This window comes from Diceros bicornis, chromosome 22 (assembly GCF_020826845.1).
Source record: "Diceros bicornis minor isolate mBicDic1 chromosome 22, mDicBic1.mat.cur, whole genome shotgun sequence".
Lineage (NCBI taxonomy): Eukaryota > Metazoa > Chordata > Mammalia > Perissodactyla > Rhinocerotidae > Diceros > Diceros bicornis.
In genome coordinates, this window is record NC_080761.1 from 57,891,234 (window position 1) to 57,910,823 (window position 19,590).

A 19,590-nucleotide genomic window follows, 5' to 3' on the forward strand; every position below is an offset into this window, starting at 1 on the left:
CTTTCTGATGCTCCAGTCTTCTTTATCATTTTCTTCCATTTGAAGAACTTCCTTTAGCCATTGTTTAACGGTAGGTCTGCTAGCAACAAATTCTTTTAGTTTTCTTTCATCTGAGAATGTGTTCACTGTGCCTTTGTTTCTGAAGGACAGTTTTGCCAGATAGTCAACCCGCAGTTGATGATCTTTTCTTTCAGCACTTGAAGAAAAATGTGCTACCTCCTTGTGACCCCGGTGGTTTCATATGAGAAATCAGCTGCCATTTGAATTGGTGTCCCCCTGTAGATAATGAGTCATTTCTCTCTGGCTGCTTTCAAGATTTTTTCTTAGTTTTTAGTTTTTAGAATTTTAATTATGATGTCTTGGTGTGGATTTCTTAGGATTTATTTCATTAGTATTCATTTGGTTTCTTGAATCTGCACATTTATGTCTCTTTCCAAATATGGGAAGTTGTCAGTCATTATTTCTTCAAATATTTTTTCAATCCCACTTCCATTCTCTTTCTGGGACTCTGATGACACAAATGTTAGCTTTTTTGTTCTTGTCTCAGAGATTCTAGGTTTTTTTTTTTTTCCAGTCTATTTTCTCTCTGTTGTTCAGATTTGCTAAATTCTATTGATCTGTCCTCAAATTCTCTGATTCCATTTTGTCAAATCAACTTTACCATTGAGCCCATCTAATGAGTTTTTAAATTTCTTTTCTATTTTTTAGTTCTATAATTTCCACTTGATTGTTGATATGACTTCTATTTTTTTTGAGATTTTGTACTTTTTCATTTCTTTCAAGAGAACTTGTAATTGCTTGAAGCATTTTTTATGATGCTTGCTTTAATATCCCTGTCAGATAATTCCAATGTCATATTCATCTCAGTGTTAGTGTCAGTTGACTGTCTTTTCTCACTTAAGTTGTGATCTCCTGGTATTTGGTATGACAGGTAATTTTCTATTGTATCCTGCACATTTAGCTATGATATTGAGAGACTGGGGGTCCATTTAAATATTTCATTTTAGCAGGCAGTCACCCTGTTTTTAGGTTAGCTCCCAGATCCTAAGTCTACTTTTGTGGGCTGTGTTTGTTCCAATGACAACGTAATTTTCAGAGCTCTTGCAATGCTATTTAGGTCTGCTTGGCTTATTTGATACCACTATTGCTCCTACTTTTCCCTGCTGGTGTTGTTGGAGAATGTGAAGATGCTTCCCTAAAACAGGCTGCTTGGTTCTCTCAGTAGGGGAAGGGATGCTCTGGTCCAAAAGGGAGGAAAAAGCTTCACAGGTTGAGCTGCTGCTGTGTGAGGATCCCCCTTTCCAGTGCCTCCTGGCCACCTGGTACCTGTAAGTAAGGGAGGGGAGCCTCTTCCTGGGCTGGGCAGTTTAGGGGGGATGCCCTTGCTGTGCCACCTGGCTGCCAGGTGCCTTGCATCTAGGTGGGAAGTCTCAGGTCTGTGGAGATAAAGAGTATTTCCTAGGACAGGTATTTCTGTGGCAGGATCCCCCTGACTGGTGTCACCCATCTGCCTGGTGTCTCTAGGTGAGGAGAGAGGAGTCTTAGCCCACTGAGAAAAGAAAGCACTTCCCTTCACCACTTACTGTTAGCAGGGGTCCTAAGTGATCTCACCTGCTGGCCCTGCTGGGCTCACTGGTGTTGTCAGCAGGACTTCCATGCCATCCAGGGAGGAATGAACCTACCTGGGCTTCTTTTGCTAGTTTGGGAGCTGGGAAATGCCATGTCACTTTCTTCTGTGGGGTAGGGGGATGTAAGAAGCACTGTCACTGTGGTGTTCTTCTAGTCACAAGGTCCATTCTCCAGGGGATAGAGCTGAATTCCCCTTCCTTGGAATATGGGCTGGACTTAAAGATTACTTCTAACAAATAGGGTAAGGAAAGAGAAAAATGGTATGTCTACAGTGGAGAATCCCAGAAGACACCACCTTTACCAAATGATCAAGGTTAACATCACCACGAATAAGTCATGTTTGTATCATGTACCCCTTCATATGATACAATAAGGACAGTTCCCTTCTGTGGTATTCTTCCAAAAAGTGCATAATGCAAATCTAATAATGAGAAAACAGACAATCCCCAGTTTAGAGGCATTCTATAAAATACCTGACCAGCTCTCAAGTGTCAAGATCATGAAAGAGAAAGAAAAGCTGAGAAACTGTCACAGATTAGAGACTAAAGAGCCATGATGACTAAATGCAATGTGGGATCCTACACTGGATCCTAGATCATAAAAAGGACAATAGTGGAAAACCCAAATACAGTCTGTAGTTGTTAATAGTGTCGTTCCAATGTTAATTTCTTAGCTTTGATAAATGTACCATGATTACATAAGACGTTAATATTAGGAGGAAAAATGAAGTCACCAGTTGGCCCTGGGCATTCTATTATAAGCAACAGACTTCATTTATTTATTTACTATTGTTATAGATTCATAAGTTTCTCTTTGTTTTTCCCCAATGGTTTATAAGTTATTAGTGTCCTCAGTTTGATGCTCAAATTGTCCCAGACTTGGCCAGTGGGTGGGAAACCCTTCAAACTGGCTCTGTGTCCTAGTGTCATGCTCCACCATGTTTTTTAGCACTTCCTTACTTTGGCATTACAAGATGTTCTGGGATCATCTCGTACCTACTCTACTCTAACCATGGAAGCAGCCATTAATCCAAGAAGCCATGGTTCCCACTAATGGAAAATGGCGCTAGAGACTAAAATCTGGACACCAGATGTTCTCACTGCTACTGGAGTGTCCTTGCTTCTTGGTCTTTTCAGCAGACAAAGGTAGAAAACATATATGTGTATCTACACATACACACAAATATACATACACATGCACACAAATACGCATGTGCACATAAACATGTACAGACACACACGTACAAATCTTAGGAATCTTAAGTTCACACCAATACTTCTGATTCCAGCGCATGCTCACAGGATTCTTTCTTGCTTTGTCTCATTTGTATGACTTGCTTTGTCCCATTCCACATTTGTATGACTTTCCTTCCACAGTAAGAACCTTGGGTCCCAACAACACAGAACATGTACTTAATCGCTCAGCCCTATAATGCATCCAAAATAGTTTCAGAATCGCTTCACCATACTGCTACAAGAAACAAACCTACTAGAGTTTAGGATTTGTTTGTAATTCTAACATACATATAAAAATAAACTCTGCCCAAGACTGAGGATATATAATCAAACACTATGGTCAATTATTAAGTTATTGTGAAATTCTCTCAATAAGGCTTATACCATTCCGCATTCTCACCAACAAAGTATGAAAAGACCTGTTTCTCCACAGCCCCATCAATACGGAGAATTGTCAAGCTTTTGAATTTTTGCCGAGCTGATAGGTGAGAAATGGTATTGCACTGTAGTTGTAATTTGTTTCTCTTATCATGAGTAAAGTTAAACATCTCATTGGCTTATATTTCTTCTGCTAACCTGTCTGATCATGTCTTTTGCCCACTTTTCTATAGGATTTCTGGTCTTTTCCCCTTGATCTTTAAAAGTTCTTATACAATGGGGATATTAACCTTTTATCTGTGAAATATGTTCATATCATTTTCTTCCAGTCATTTGTCTTTTGATATTACTTATATATGTTTTGCCAAGCAAAAGTTTTTAAATTTTGTTTACTCAACTTTATTAATCTTTGATTACTTCTAGATTTTAAGCCAGCAAAGCCTCTGAGCCTGGGGAAATGATCTTGTAGTGACCAGTCAGTGCCCAAGGCAAGGGGACATGGCCAGTCGTGGGCTGGGCACTTGTCAGCTCTGCGACATTTGTGCTCTGGGGATTAGAGAGAGCGAGAGGCAATAGCTAAAGGGATAGTGCCTTGGCCTGGATACAAAGGCAGGTGCTCCAGATCCTGAGCCCGACTGGAGGACTGGGGAGGGTTGTGGCTGACGGCCCTGAGTCCTTGGGCTGGATCACGGGCATGCATGCACAGCTAATGGGAGGGCCCCGGGCTGCGGGGGTGAGTACTAACAGCTGTCCTTTGGTCTGCTGTTGGGGTAGCTGAGTGTGTGGCTTGGGGACTTCAGAAGGGGGGAGGACGACGACCATTACAATACTGCTTTCCCCTCACACAGGACCAGAGTCCAGAACAAAGACATAGTGACTCCCCCACGTCTCCCAAGAGGTTGAATACCTTAGGGTTCCTGATAGACGAGTGAATGAGGTACATAACTAGTTGTGCAGCTTTGTAAAGAAGCGGTTTATTAAAACAAAAGGCCATCTAATATAGAGAAGGACTGCTGCTTAGAAAGTAAACCATAAACCAACTATCTCATGAATACTGAAAGAAAGCAACGTTTTTTTCCTCCATTCCATTTCAAGAAAGCAGAACATTTCCTAATGATTTCTGCCATCTTCACACTCACAGGGAAAGGAAAGGTCAGAACAGCCCTTGTGGCAGGAGGTGATGGCCAGACTTGGTCTTCCTATGTCTGTGGAGGTGCGACTTCTGGCTAAAGCCACGACCACACTCCCTGCACACGTACGGCTTCTCTCCCGAATGGGTCCGCTGGTGTCTGATGAGAGCTGACTTGAAGCCAAAGCCACGCCCACACTCACCACACACGCACGGCTTCTCTCCCAAGTGTGTCCTCTGGTCAGAGGTAAGGTGGGACTTCTGGCCAAGTCCTTGCTCACACACTCCGTACACATCAGCCACCTCCCCTGAGTGTGTCCTCTGGTGTCTCGTGAGGAGTGACTTGAAGCCAAATGTACGTCCACACTCAGGGCACAGGTACGGCTTCTCCCCTGTGTGCGTCCTCTGGTGTCTGATGAGGGTGACCTTCTGACCAAAGCCACGCCCACACTCGGGGCACACGTAAGGCTTCTCCCCTGTGTGCGTCCTCTGGTGTCCCATGAGGGAGACCTTCTGGCTGAAGCCGCGCCCACACTCAGGGCACAGGTAAGGTTTCTCCCCTGTGTGCGTCCTCTGGTGTCTGATGAGGGTGACCTTCTGGCGAAAGCTGTGCCCACAATCGGCACAGACATAAGGCTTTTCCCCTGAGTGTGTGACCTGGTGACTGAGGAGCAGCGACTGTTGCCTGAAGCCACGCCCACACTCAAGGCACAGGAAGGGCCTCTCACCCGAATGTGAGCTCTGGTGCTGGAGGAGCGAGGCCTTCTGGCAAAAGCCTCTCCCACAGTCGGGACACACGAAGGGCTTCTCCTCCAGGTGTGTCCTCTGGTGCAGGATGAGGGCAATCTTTTGGCGAAAGCCTCGCCCACACTCCTGACATACAAAGGGTCTCTCCCCGGAGTGTATCCTCTTGTGGTTCGTGAGCGAGGACGTGTACCTGAAGTGTCGCCCGCACTCCCTGCACACATAAGGCTTCTCCCCGGAGTGTTTCCTCTGGTGGATGGTGAGGGAGGACTTCCGGCCAAAGCCTCGCCCACACTCTCTGCAGCTATAAGGCTTCTCCCCTGAGTGTGTCCTCCGGTGCTTGATGAGGTCTGACCTCTGGCAGAAGCCTCTGCCACATTCGGGGCACACATGATGCTTCTGGAGGCTACAGAGGCTTGATTTTGTCCTAAGTCCTAATCCACATTTTCCACATAGGACTGCTCCGGGTTCTGAGATGTCTGCTCCTGTCAACATGGTGTCTACCTCCTCAGGGCTCACCCCCTGGGTTGGGTCATGGTCTATTACTCCACCTCTGTTGCCTTCCACCCAGTCTACTGGCTGACCTTGAGATGGGCTGAAGAATGTCCTTGAAGTCCCGCTCAGCCGCAGGCTCCTGAACACAGTACCAGAGCCTCCTCTCTCTCCATCTTCTACTTTTTCACTCAAGCAGTGAGGAGCTTCTAGTGGGAAGTGGCTTCCTGCAGATGAGCTTGGGACGATCTGAGGGGGGTGACCGCACAGCACATATTGTCTGAGGAACTGCGGACTGGAAAAGGCTACCGGGCAGGAGAGACAGGGCCAGAATTCTGTCCTTGGTTCTGTTGGAGAGAAAGTCTCAGTCAGAATCACCACAGGTACCTTATGGACGGTAACACTTGCCCAGCAGTCATTCCTCAGATGTTCACACAACAGAGACTTCCTTTCCAGACTTACCTTCTAGCCCACAGTGACACATTAGCACATCTCCTGTTGTAACACAGAAAATCCACATGGCAAGCCAGCTCTAAACATCAGCCTGACTAAAATAGTTTCAAGAAAGCATCACAGGCATCTCCAGCCCTATATTGCTGCCATTAGAGCTACACATTTTCCCCCATACAATGATCTCACCAGCCACGGTCATTAACACTGAGGTAAACATTATCCACAAATACATGCTTTCACTGTCAGTTAAACTATATGACTCATTACAAATTTCTTTTAGTGACTTTTCCTACAAGAAAGGGATGGGGTCACCACAGGGAGTCACTCGACCCAGAGGTGCCAGGGGGAAGGCAGTCTAAAGGAGAAGTCGGAGCCCCCTGTGGGATATGAACTGGTGTCTCCTGAAGAAGGATCTCCGAGAGGACCATGTGCTGGTTCTCTGTCAGGAAGTGGGGACTCGGCAGTGAAACACAGACACGGTCTAGGCCTGCAACCCTTTAAAGGGTTCTGGCTCCTGATGACCCCAATGAGTCCAAGACCCGCTTTTCTCAGTTTCCTACAAATTATTGTAAAAGGAAAAATTTCCGCCTACAACAGCTCTTGCCTAGGAGATGTCAAATTTGTATGCCCCATTCCATGGGGCATACATGTTTCTATCCTAGTTCTATCCACCTGAAGCTGAAGAAAAATACCCTGAACCTTAAATAAACTCTGCATACCAGGCCTTTCCAGACCTACCTGACTCTCTCCTCACCAACCAAAAAGAGATGTATTTTATGGAGCATCTATGACAGGGGTCAGCAAACACAGCCTGCCAGGTGTTTTGTCATCAAGGTCTATGGACCACAGCCACACTCACTCTTTAGGCAGTGTCTGTGGCAGCTTTCACACACAACAGCAAAGCTGAGCAGCTGAGACAAAGAACATAAAGGCCACAAGGACTAAAACACCTACTATCTGGCTCTTTACAGAAAATGTTTCCCAAAGCCTGATCCACAGCACTGACTCGGTCCATCTGGTCCAAGACGCCAGCTTTCAGTACTAACAATAACCACCTCTTCCTAACACTTACACCCCCCACTTCCTCCTCAGCAAACTACTCGATAAACTTGGTTCTCTCTGTCTGTGTGTGTCTGTGTGTGTGTGTGTGTGTGTGCGCGTACTGCTAGATCTAGAGGCTCCTGTGAAATGGCCTCGATAATCACTCACAAGTGCTGACCCCACTGGACTTCCTGATGTGAAAGTGGACATCTTTTCAGTCTTGGGAGACAGTTCTGGCCATCAGGGGTCCCACTGTGGTTGGCCTCTCATCACAAATGTGCTCTAGTTCAGCTCACTAAACTGTCCGTGAGTTTATTTTGTTAAGCTAGGCTGTCCACGTTATCAAAACTTGTGGCAGGTGTGTACATTTCCGGTGAGCAGTTTCCAGTAAACACTTTGTTATAATTCTAGAGTTCTGACAGCAGAGCTTTCAGCATGAGCTACTTGTCTGTGACTGGATGGCAAGAGTAAAGTGGCCGCTGCCCTCTCCTTGGCTTGGCATAAAGCCCGAGGCCAGTGTAACCCGCACTTCATCACAGGCGTGCCCACAGCGGGAGAGGAAGCACTTTTGTGTGTCTTCTGTATTCAGTATGGGACTGATTTCAACACACTTAACATCGCCCTTATGAGAACCACAGCCTCTAACAAGAATGTTCATCCAGCATCATTTTTGTGCCTATCTAGTAATGTGGCAAATTTTAACTAAAAGTGATTTAGAATTACAACGTCCACTTTGGGAAACTAAAATTCAACATGGCTTTAACACACAGAAGTTCTGGAATAAAAGAAGAAATAGAAATAAAATTTTACCAACATAATGCTTTTCAGTCAATCGTAAAAATTTCCAGGATGTAGAAGAAAATCAGTTTATAAACTCTTTTAAAGTCTACAACTGCTCTTGTGCTGACTGGTTTTTCAGACCCAAAAGTAATTCAATAATTGTACATAAACTCAACACTTGCCAAAACTAAGAGAAAAAAAAATCAATGCCCAATGGTGCCTTAAAGAAACTTCCTCCTGCAGCTGCTGGGTGTGGTACAGAAGCACAGCTGTGGGTTACGTGAATGGCCTTCGACCCTGGACTTCAAGAGAAGAATGCTGGGCATTCACTGCTTTCAAACACTTTAAAGAATTTTAAGACTTGGTCCATGGACATAAAAGGGGAATGTTTTCAACTTAATCAGAATTAATCCTTGGAAACTGGACAATTTTCATAATATGTCATCTCCATGATTTTATGACAATATAAAAGAAATGTTAGCACATGTGATAGTTAATTTTGTGTCAACTTGGCTGGCCACGGGTTGCCCATTTAATCAAACACCATTCTGGGTGTTTCTGTGAGGGTGTTTTTGGATGACTTTAACATTTACATGGAGGGACTGAGTAAAGCAGATTGCCCTCCCTAACGTGGGTGGCCCTCATCCAACCAGTTGAAGGGGTGAATAGAACAAAAGACTGACCCTCTCCCAAATAAGAGGGAATTCCTCCAGCCCGATTGCCTTCAAGCTGGGACATGGGGGTGGGGATTGTTTCTGTTTATCTTGCTTTTGCACTCTAACTGAAACATCAGTTCTTCCTGGGTGTCGAGCCTGCTAGCACTACACTATAGACACTTCTAGGTCTTCATCTTTCTGACTGTGGATGTTGGGGCTTCTCAACCTCTGTAATTGTGTGAGCCAATTCCTTATAACACATCTCACCACGCGTGTGTGTGTGTATGTGCATATATGTGTGTATATATATACGCACATACACACACATCCTATTGGTTCTGTTACTCTGGATAACTGTAATACTGATTTTGGTACTGAGAAGTGGGGTGCAGCTGTAACAAACACCTAAAATTGTGTAATTAGCTTTGGAACTAGCTGATAGTAGGGGCCACAAGTTATGAGGTGCATGCTAGAAAAAGCCTCGACTGATGAGAAGGGACTGTCGCTAGAAACATGGTTGTTAAAGGTGACTTTGGTGAGGACCCAGAAAGAAAGGAGCAGAACTGGTGAGAAAGCGTCCATCTTATTAGAATGTTCATAAATATGAATTGACTAGTATTCTACAGAACAGATTTTCGAATGTTAAGCCTTGCATCTGTGAATAAATTCCACTGAGGCATGGTGTGTAATTCTTTTTAAACATGGTTGGATTCAATTTGGAATATTTTTATCACATGTGTAGGTTCCTGGCTCCACCACCAACTTAATTACTTTAATAAATGTAGCATTACTCAGATTTTGTTAGTAGTATTTTTTAAGGAATCCATTCATTTCATATGAGTTATTAAACTTGTTAGTACTAACTTGTTCAGACTTTATCATCCTTTTAAAGTCTGAAGGATATGTACTGATAACTTCCCTTTCATTCCTGAATTGATTACTCATGTCTTCTTTCTTTTCTCCTTGGTTCATCTACCTAGTGATATATAATTTTGTTGATCTTTTCAGAGAATCAACATTTGGCTTTGCAAATTTTTCTGTTGTTAATCAGTGTTACATTTCATTGATTTCTGCTCTTAATTTCATTATTCCCTTCCTTTTACTCACTTTGCATTTACTTTGCTCTTCTTTAAGGTAAAAGCTTAAGTCACTTATCATATAGACCTTTCTTTTCTAATATGAGCACATAAGGCTATAAATTTCCCCCTAAGCATCTCACAAATTTTTATTTTGCTGAGAAGGATTTTAAAAGATCTAGGTAGTGGGTTGTAAAACCTGATACTGGTAAGAAATAATTTCTCCTCCAAGTCATCTGTGGATACACTAAAATCTCAATAATAAATATAAGCCAGGTTTTCTTTTTCTTTCTTTTTTTTTTTATGAGAAGCTGATCCTAAAATTTAAGCAGAAATGCAGAGAACCAAGACTATCGAAAGCAATCTTGAAAAAGAAAAACAAAGGGAAAGGAATTGCACTACTTGACTTCAAGACTTCCTATGATCTTACAGTAATACAGATGGTGTGGCTTGGTTTAACAGAACAGAGTGTAAAATAGACCCACACTTAGCCAGTCATTGGATTTTCAACAAAGTAAATCCAATGAGGGAACAGCAAGACTTTTCAACAAATGGTGCTAGAGCAACTGGGTATCCATATGCAAAGAAAAATAAGAGGAAGATGGGCACAGATGTTAGCCCAGGGTCAATCTTCCTCAGCAAAAAGAGGAGGATTGGCAACAGATGTTAGCTCAGAGCTAATGTTCCCCACCAAAAAAACAAAAAATAAAAAGAAACTCTGATCCCAGTCTCACATCCTACACAAAAGTTAATTCAACATGGATCACAGACTTAAATGTAAAAGCTAAAATTATACAGCATTTAGAAGAAAATATAGGAGATTATCTTCATGATAGTAAAAATTTAAAAAGAGAAAGAAAAATTAGACTTCCTCAAAGTAAACATCTGCTCATCAAAAGTTGTTGTTAAACAAATGAACAGAAAGTTGCAGACTGAGAGAAAAATATTTGCAAAACGTACACATGACAAAGCACTGGTATCCAAGATTAATAAAGAACTCAAAGAACTCAACAACAAAAAGAAAAACAATACAATAAAAAACTGGAAAAAGATTTGAATGGATACTTCACAAAGTAAGTTATATGATATGTAGGAATGATCAAAAAGCACACAGAAAGTGCTCAACATCATTAACCATCAGGGAAATGGAAATTAAAACCCCCATGAGATACCACTCCACATCCATCACCAGAGATAAAATGAAAACTGTTGAGCAGGATGTGAGGCAACAGGAATTCTCATATGTTGTTCATGGAAGTGAAAAATGGTATAACCACTTTGGAAAAGGTCTGGTCATTTCTTATAAAACTTCACAGTTACTCTATGACCGAGTGCACTGGGTTGAGTAATGTTCCACCCAAACTCATGTCTACCTGGAACATGTGAGTGTGGCCTTATTTCGAAACCGAGTCTTTGCAGATGTAATCAAGCTAAGATGAGGTTATACGGGACTAGGTGAGCCTTAACCCAATGACTGGTATCCTTACAAGGAGAGGGAGATTTGGATACAGAGACACACAGAAGGAAGAGGGCTATGTGACCACGGAGGCAGAGGTGGGAGGGACGCAGCTACAAGCCAAGGAAGGTTAAGGATTGCCAGCACCACCAGAAGCTAGGAGAGAGGCAAGGAACAGATTCTTTCTCAGAACCTCCAGAAGGAATCAACCCAACATTTATGTTGGACTTATGGCTTCTGAACTGTTGAGAGAATAAGTTTGTGTTGTTTTAAGCCTCTCAGTTTGTGGTAATTTGTTACAGCAACCCTAGGAAACTACAATACCTAGCATATACCCTAGGTATTTATCCAAAGGAAATGAAGACACAGGTCTACCAGAAACAAACAAAGAAACCAAAAACCCAGCATAAGAATGTTAATGGCAGATTTTTCAAAATAACTAAAAACTGGAAGTCATCAAGGTGTCTATCAAGGAGAATGGATAACAGTTGTATATTCATATGACAGGATGCTACTTGGTATTAAAAAGGAACAGACTACTGATGTATGCAACATAGATGAAACTTAAAAACTTTATACTGAGTGAAAGAAGCCTTACACAAAAGAGTACATATGATTCCATTTATGCAAAATTATATAGCAGGCAAAAAAATCAGACAAGTGGTACCTCTGAGGGATAGGTATGGGGTTTGCTGGGATGGGCCAAAAGGGAACTATCTGAGATGACAGTAATGATCTGTATTTTGATAAAGTTTGGTTTGTAGGGGGGTATGCATTGTTTGAACTCATAGACTAGTACACTTAAGATTTTGCATTTCCTGTAAGTAAATTCTACCTAAAAAGACAAAATAAACAACTCTAGGAATGATATGTATGCTATGCATTACTCCTGGGGCCAACCACCTTTAATGGGGACCCCCCCCAGCTGAGATGAACTGCCAGGGATTGGCCCTCTTAAACTGCAGTGTCTAGAAACACTCAAATGGACACCCTGGACCTGAGTTTGTGGTCCCCCACCTGCCAGACCATCTGTATGAGCCGACCCAGGAGGACATTACCCCCTGCCTCTCACCACACATTTCTGTGGTGGTGAGATCATCATCATCATCTTTGCCAGGACCACTCGATGGTCAGATCAGATCTAAACACATACTCACCCCTGCCAACCCCTCTGAGGGATAGAGATCACCTGAGGAGAATGAGCAGATGCTAAGGACATGCCATGAAGATCTCACAAAGTGACAGCAATAACCACCCATGAACAGGGCCTCATAAGCTCTTTACCTACCCATAGGGAGAATACCAGCTTCTTTTCCAAGAAGAGTAAGGCCTTGAAACAGTACACTTACTCAGATATGCTCAGCTACTCATCTCTCCCAGAGAGGAACTCCTTACTCTTACCAACCTAGGAGATGGCGCTAGAAATCTGTCAGAATGGCCAAAATAAAACATAGCGCTAATACCAAATGCTGGCAAGGATGAGAGAAACTGGATCACTCAAACATTGCTGGTGGGAATATAAAATGGTACAGCCATTCTGGAAATGAATATGACACTTTTTTTACAAAACTAAATATGTGTTTACCATATGACCCAGCAACTGCACTCCTGGGCATGTACCCCAGAAATGAAAACCTTATGTTCACACAAAAATCTGTACACAAATGTTCACAGCAGCTTTATTTATAATAGCCCCAAACTATAAACAACACAAATGTCCTCCAGTGGGTGAATGGTTTAACAAACTGGTATGTTCATAACATGGAACACTACTCAGCAGTAAACGGAATGAAGTATTGATACATGCAACAATTTGGATGGAGCTCAAGAGAATTATGCTGAATGAAAAAAGGCAATCCCAAAAGGTGACATGATTTCTTTTATATAACATTCTTGAAATGACAAAATAATAGAGACAGAGAACAGATTAGTGGTTGCCAGAGGGAAGAGAAGGGAGGGGGAGGGAGTTGGCTGTGGTTATAGAAGGGTAGCACAACGGATCCCTGTGATGGAACTGTTCTGTATCTTTGAATATGGTAGCGGTTACATGAGTCTACATGGGATAAAATGTCATAGAACTAAATAAACATACACATGAAGGGCTGAAGGTAAAACTGGTAAAATCTGAATAAGGTCAGTGCATTGTATTAACAGAAACACAAGGCTAGTTTAACAACAAAAAAACAATCAATGTAATTGACCATATTAGAAGACTAAAAAAGAAAAACACATACGATCATTTCAAAAGATGCCAAAAAAACATTTGACAAAATCCAACATCCATTTCCAATAAAAACTCTCATCAAACAAGGAATAGAAGAGAAGTCTGTCAAGCTGATAAAGGGCAGCTATAAAAAATTTATACTTAGGAAGAAAGCACTCCCCCTAAGATCAGGAACAAGGAAAAGATGTCCACTCTCACCATTTAAATTCATCGTTGCACTGGGTGTTCTCGCTGGTGCAATGAGGCAAGAAAAAGAGAGTAAACACATACTGACTGGAAAGACAGAAATAAAAACTATACTTATTCACAAATAACATGATTATTTACGTAGAAAATCCTAGAGAATCCACAAAAAAGCTACTGGGACTAAGAAGTTAAGTTTTGCAAGATTACCAGATATAAGATCACTATACATAAATTAATTGTATTTCTATGTACTATCTACAAACAATTTAAAATTAAAATTTAAAAATAGCTTAATTTAAATAGCATCAAAAATATGAAATACAGAGGATAAATCTGACAAGAGATGCATAAGACCTGTATACTAAACACTACAAAACGATGCTGACAAAAATTAAAGTCCCACACAAATAGAGAGCTTTACTGTGCTCATGTATTGGATGACACAGTACTATCTACATAAGTTCTCTGCATACTGATGTAGATTCAACTCAATCCCAATCAAAATCCCAGCAGCCTTTTTTTGTGAAAATTGCCAAGCTGATTCTAAAATCCATATGGAAATGTAAAGAATCTAGAATAACTATAACAACTTGGAAAAAGAAAAAATGTTGGAGGATTTATACCAGCTGAGTTCCAGACTTAATATAAAGCTACAGTAATCAAGACTATGTGGTATTGGCATCAAGACAGAGCAAGAGAGGAGTGGGAAAAAAACAGTCCAGATACAGGCCCATATACATACAGGTCAAGTGATTCACCACAAAGGTACATAGATAATCCAGCAAAAACAGGGTTATCTTTGCAATAAATGGAGCTGGAAAAACTGGGTGTCTGTATGCAAAAAAACGTACTTAAATCCAGATCTGGTATCAAATATAAAAAGTTACTCAAAATAGGTTATAGACCTAAATGTAAAATAAAAATTATAAAACTTCTAAAAGAAAAAATATATGAAAACCTTTTTGACTTAGTTTAGGCAAAGATTTCTTAAATACATCACCAAAAGTGCAATTCATGAGAGAAAAAATTGAAACTTGGACTTCAAAATTAAGACTTTCTCTTTGAAAGACCCTATTAAGAGAATGAAAAGAAAGCCACACAGAAAATATTTATAAATCAAATAAATGATAAAGACTTTTATACAGAATATATGAAAAACTTTCAAAACTCAATAATAAAAAAAAATAAGAAACCAATTTTTTAAATGGGCAAAAGATTTGAAAAGACACTTCACTAAAGAAGATATCCAGATGGCAAATAAGCACATAAAAAGATTCTCAACATCATCAGTCATTAGCAAAATGTCAAGTAAAACCACAGTGAGATGCTACTACACAGCCATGAGAATGTCTAAAATTAAAATAATAATACCAAGTGTTGACAAAGATGCGTTGCATCTGTAACTGGCATACACTGCTGGTGGGAATACGAAATGGTACAGCCACTTTGGAAAACAATTTGTGAGTTTCCTAAAAAGTTAAATATATACTGTATCATACAACCCAGCCATTCCAGTCCCAAGTATTGTCCAAAAGAAATGAAAACATACGTCCAAAGAATTGTCATGAATGTTCATATAGGCTTTACTTGTATTCGTCAAACACTGGGGACTACCCAAATGTCTCTCAACAGGTGAATGGTTAAAGAAATTGTGATCTATCTATATAATGAAACACTACTCAGCAATAAAAAAATGAACTATTGATACATATAACATTATGGATGGAACTCAAAATAATCATGTTGAGTGAAAGAATCCAGTATGTATTCTGTATGATTCAATATACATAAATTCTAGAAAATGCAAACCAATCCATAACGATAGAAAGCAGATCAGTGATTGCCTAGGTAGGGGAGGAGAGGGAGGTGAGGGAGGGGTGGGAGGTAGCGATTACAATGAGACACAACGAGACTTCAAGGTGATAGGTATTCTCGGTATTTGGATTGTGGTGATGGTTTCGTGGCTGTATACATATGTCAAAACTTACCAAATTTTTCACTTTAAATACATGCAGGTTATTATACTTTAGTAATATCCCTTATAATGATCCCTTACTTATTATACCATAATAATACCTTATAGCATAATAACACTTTTCTATTTTACCATAATTATACCTTATATAATAATTCTTTTTTCAAAAAGACAAAAGCAGAGTTTGCTGTAAAGTACAAGTCCAGATATATGGTTGTATTTAGAAGAAAAAAAATAACAAAACAAAAATAAAATGCCAGTAATGTGAAAAAAAAAAAAGAATGAAAAAAGATAAATCAGGCAAAAATTTATCCTTGTATCCCAAAATTCACATAATATTAATTCCAGTTGGATTAAAGACCTAAACGTTTCCGGAATTTATATGGAATTTCTACAAATCAATAACAGAAAGAAACAGCCCAGTTTAAAAGTAGGTGTTTCCTCGAGCAGTCAGATCGGAGAAGGGAGCGCCAGTGGCTGACCAGCTCGGGAAAGACGTTCACGCTCACGGGAGAGCACGTGAGGCTCTATGAGATTCACCCCAAACCGAAGAGGGGAGAAACGAGGTCTGACGATACCTAAATCAATACTGACAACAATACTGTCGACACTGACAATACCAGTGTTGGTGAGGTGTGGAACAAGAGCTCTCGTCACTGTGGGGGGCATGTGAAGTGGCCTACCAGCCCCGGAACACGACGTGGTGCAACCTAGTCAGGTTGAGTCTACACATGCCTATGAACCAGCTACTGCATCCTGGGCATGCATCTTGAGAGAAACTCGCAAGGAAGTAACAAGAATATACAGTAGCAACATTATTTAATAGCCAAAAATTGGAAATAACTTAAATGTCCAAAAGAAAGGAACTGACAATTCAACTGCATTAAAATAGAAATATTCCTATCGTGTAACAGTTTTAAAAAGTATAAACTAAACCTACGCACTTTAACATGAATGAATCTCACATAAAGTCAGTGAACAGTCATGTTCCAGAAGGAAGTGTACAATATACTATGTGCAGAGAAGTTTACAAACATGCAAAACAACACCTCTACGGCTGAAGGACCCATTGAGTAGGAAAAAGGATGAAGGCAGTCACGGGCATGCTACTGCAGAAACGGAATTCCCAGGGGCAGGTGGGGGAGCAGGACACAACCAGGAAGGTACGGGGCTGTCACCAGGTCTTACAACATTCTATTTCTCAGGCTGCAGGCTGGCACACTGGCACTCACATAATTCTCCACACCTTGTTGTAATCTTAAATAATCCATCACAAAATAAAAGAAACAAATGGGAGTTTATGGGGTAGAATCGACGTACAAAAAAGTTATCAGGTTAAGAACAGAAACTGGACAGTCTCTAGCAGGTGCCACTGACTTAGTCTCAGAGGCAAATGCTATGTTGAAGATCAGGCCGACCAACAAAAGCCCAGGAACGGGGAGATCCTAGATGCGCTGGAGAGGGGACGCCAAATGAGCGGAGGGAGGCTCCCTGGGGGAGGAGGGTGGCGGACGCCAGAGAAGCCCTGTCTAGGGTGAGCACGATGGCATGAAGGGAGGCCTGGAGAAGGCTTCCTCCCTAGGAGCTCTCAGGCGCTCCTCCTTCCTCACCTGCTGAGGACCCTACTGCCCTCTCCTTGTGCGCCCACTGCTTCCCACTCACCTGGACAAAGGTCCAGCAGACGTTCGCTCTCCTCTCTCCAGGGCTCGTCCTCTTGCTCCAGTTGTGTGATGAGTTTGGGTTTGGAAAAGGCAATTCCTTTTGGGAATTGAAACAGGGAAAGAAACTGAGGTGACCTTGGGTTAGAGGCTTAAGAGGCTATCAGAGCACTCAGAGTCAACGGGGGAATGCAATAATCCAGAAGTGGGTTGGGAAGCATGGAGGGGCGGCAAAGGCTCTCTGAACGCTGAGAAAGGATGTCTAAGGAGTGGGGGTATCCTGGATCTAAAGGCAGTGTACTGATTCTCCCCTGTGCTCGAGTGAATATAAATACTCCCCCATTTGAAGCAAGATCACTTCAGAGGAGGAGCCCAGCCTGGGGAGAAGCCTGAAAATGCAGTGTCAGATACCACACACACACACACAACTTCATTATTTTCAACTCTATAGAATCCAGACACTCTCTGGGGGTATAGGGAAAATACGTTTTTCTTTCTGAGCCAAAAGCATGACAGCTGCTACATAAAATCTTAAGACGCCCACAGGCAGAGTCTCAGACCCGAGACAGGCCATCCTTACCCAGTGACACCAAGTGGCTGTAGTTCTCCAGCATTACATCCCGATACAGGGTCCTCTGAGCAGGGCTCAGGAGCTTCCACTCCTTCTGGGTGAAGGCCACAGCCACGTCCCTGAAGGCCATTAATGCCTGTAACACAAACACATCCCTGCTCACCCAGGAGCCAGCCATGCCCACCAGTCAACTCAGCCTTAGCCACCAACCAGGGCTGAGGCAGCAAGAAGGCTGGCGTGGGGTATCCAGGTGAGATCCATAGATCCTGCTTTTAACCTGAACCCTGGTGCCATGTGTTCAAGACTATTAATCCCCTTCACATTTGCTGGTGGGTCTGTCTTGGGGTTCTCTATTCTGTTCTATTGATCTCTACATCCACAACACTGTCAAAAACACAGTTTTGATTACCGAAGCTATATAGTAGGTCTTGAAATCAGGTAGACTGATTCCTCTCACATTATTCTTCATTTTAAAGGTTATTTTAGCTATTCTAGGGCATGTGCCTTTCCATACACATTTTAGAATAATCTTGTCTACATCTACCAAAAAAACTTTGCTGGAATTTTGACAAGATTTGCGTTAAACCTGTCTATCAATTTGGGGAGAACTAACATCTTCACTATGTTGACTCTTCAAATCCATGGACATGATATGTCTCTCCATTTATTGAGATGTTCTTTGATTTCTTTCATTAGCATTTTGTGGTTTTCAGCATACAAATCCTATATATGTTTTGTTGAATTGACACCTAAGAATTTCTTCATTTTTTTTTTTTTAGTGATTTTTAATGGTATTGTATTTTTAGTTTTAGTGACATTTTCATTGCTATGATACAGAAATACAATTGTCTGTATGTTTATCTTGACTCCTGCAACCTGGCTGAACTCACTTACTAGGTCTAGGGGTTTTTTTTTCTCCTAGGTTCCTTGAGATTTTTTACACAAACAATCATATTGTCTGCATATAGGGACAGTTTTATTTCTTCCTTTATAATCTGTATGCATTTTATTTCATTTTCCTGCCTTATTGTAGAACTTCTAGCACAATAATGAGTAAGAGGGGTGAGAGCAGACATGCTTGCCCTGTTCTTGATACGAGGAAGAAAGCATTATGTCTCACAGCATTAAGAATACTGTTCTACAATGAGATAACACATCCCACCCATTAGGAGAGCTATCACCAAAGAAATGGAAAACAACAAGTCTGGGCAGGGTGTGGAGAAATTGCAACCTTTGTGCATTGCTGGCTGGAAAAGTAACATGGTGCAGTTTCTGTGGAAAAGAGTTCAGTGAAAGTTCCTCAAAAAGTTAAACATACAATTTACCATATGATCTAGCAATTCCACTCCTAGGAATTGAAAGCAGGGACTCAAACAGATACTTGTACACCAATGTCCATAACAGCATTATTCACAATAACTCAAAGGTGGAAACAATCCAAATGTCCATCAATAGATAAAGAAAATGTATAGTAATATGCACACAATTGTGTACTATTTGGCCTTAAAAAGGAAAGAAATTGTCATACATGCTACATCAGAGATTAGCCTTGAAAACATTACGCTCAGTGAAATAAGCCAGTCACAAAAAGACAAATATTGTTTGATTCTACTTGCAGGAGGTACCTAGAATAGGCAAAGTCATGGGGACAGAAAGTAAAATAGAGGTTACCAGCAGCTAGGGGAGTGGGGAATGGGAGTTAGTGTTAACGGATATAGAGTTTCAGTTTGGGAAGATAAAATAGTTCTGGAAATGGATGATGACAATGGTGGCACAACACTGTGAATGCACTTAATGCCACTCAACCGTACACTTCAAAATCGTTAAAATGGTAAATTTTATGTTGTGTATATGTTAACGATAAAAAAAAGAATGTTAGCTACAGATTTTTTGTGGATGTCCCTAAT

General features: G+C 41.3%; 1 protein-coding gene across 1 annotated transcript in view; it reads right to left on the minus strand.

The window, feature by feature from the left end:
* Nucleotides 1-4,042: 4,042 nt before the first annotated feature.
* Nucleotides 4,043-19,590, minus strand: part of ZNF169 (zinc finger protein 169) — a 46,000-nt gene continuing 30,452 nt past the window's right edge. The window contains exons 3-5 of the mRNA XM_058566069.1: nt 17,693-17,819; nt 17,117-17,212; nt 4,043-5,954 (exon numbers count right to left, since the gene is read on the minus strand). Of these exons, the coding sequence (XP_058422052.1) occupies nt 4,396-5,954; nt 17,117-17,212; nt 17,693-17,819 (1,782 nt within the window). The 3' untranslated portion in view covers nt 4,043-4,395. The remainder of the gene's footprint in view (nt 5,955-17,116; nt 17,213-17,692; nt 17,820-19,590) is intronic.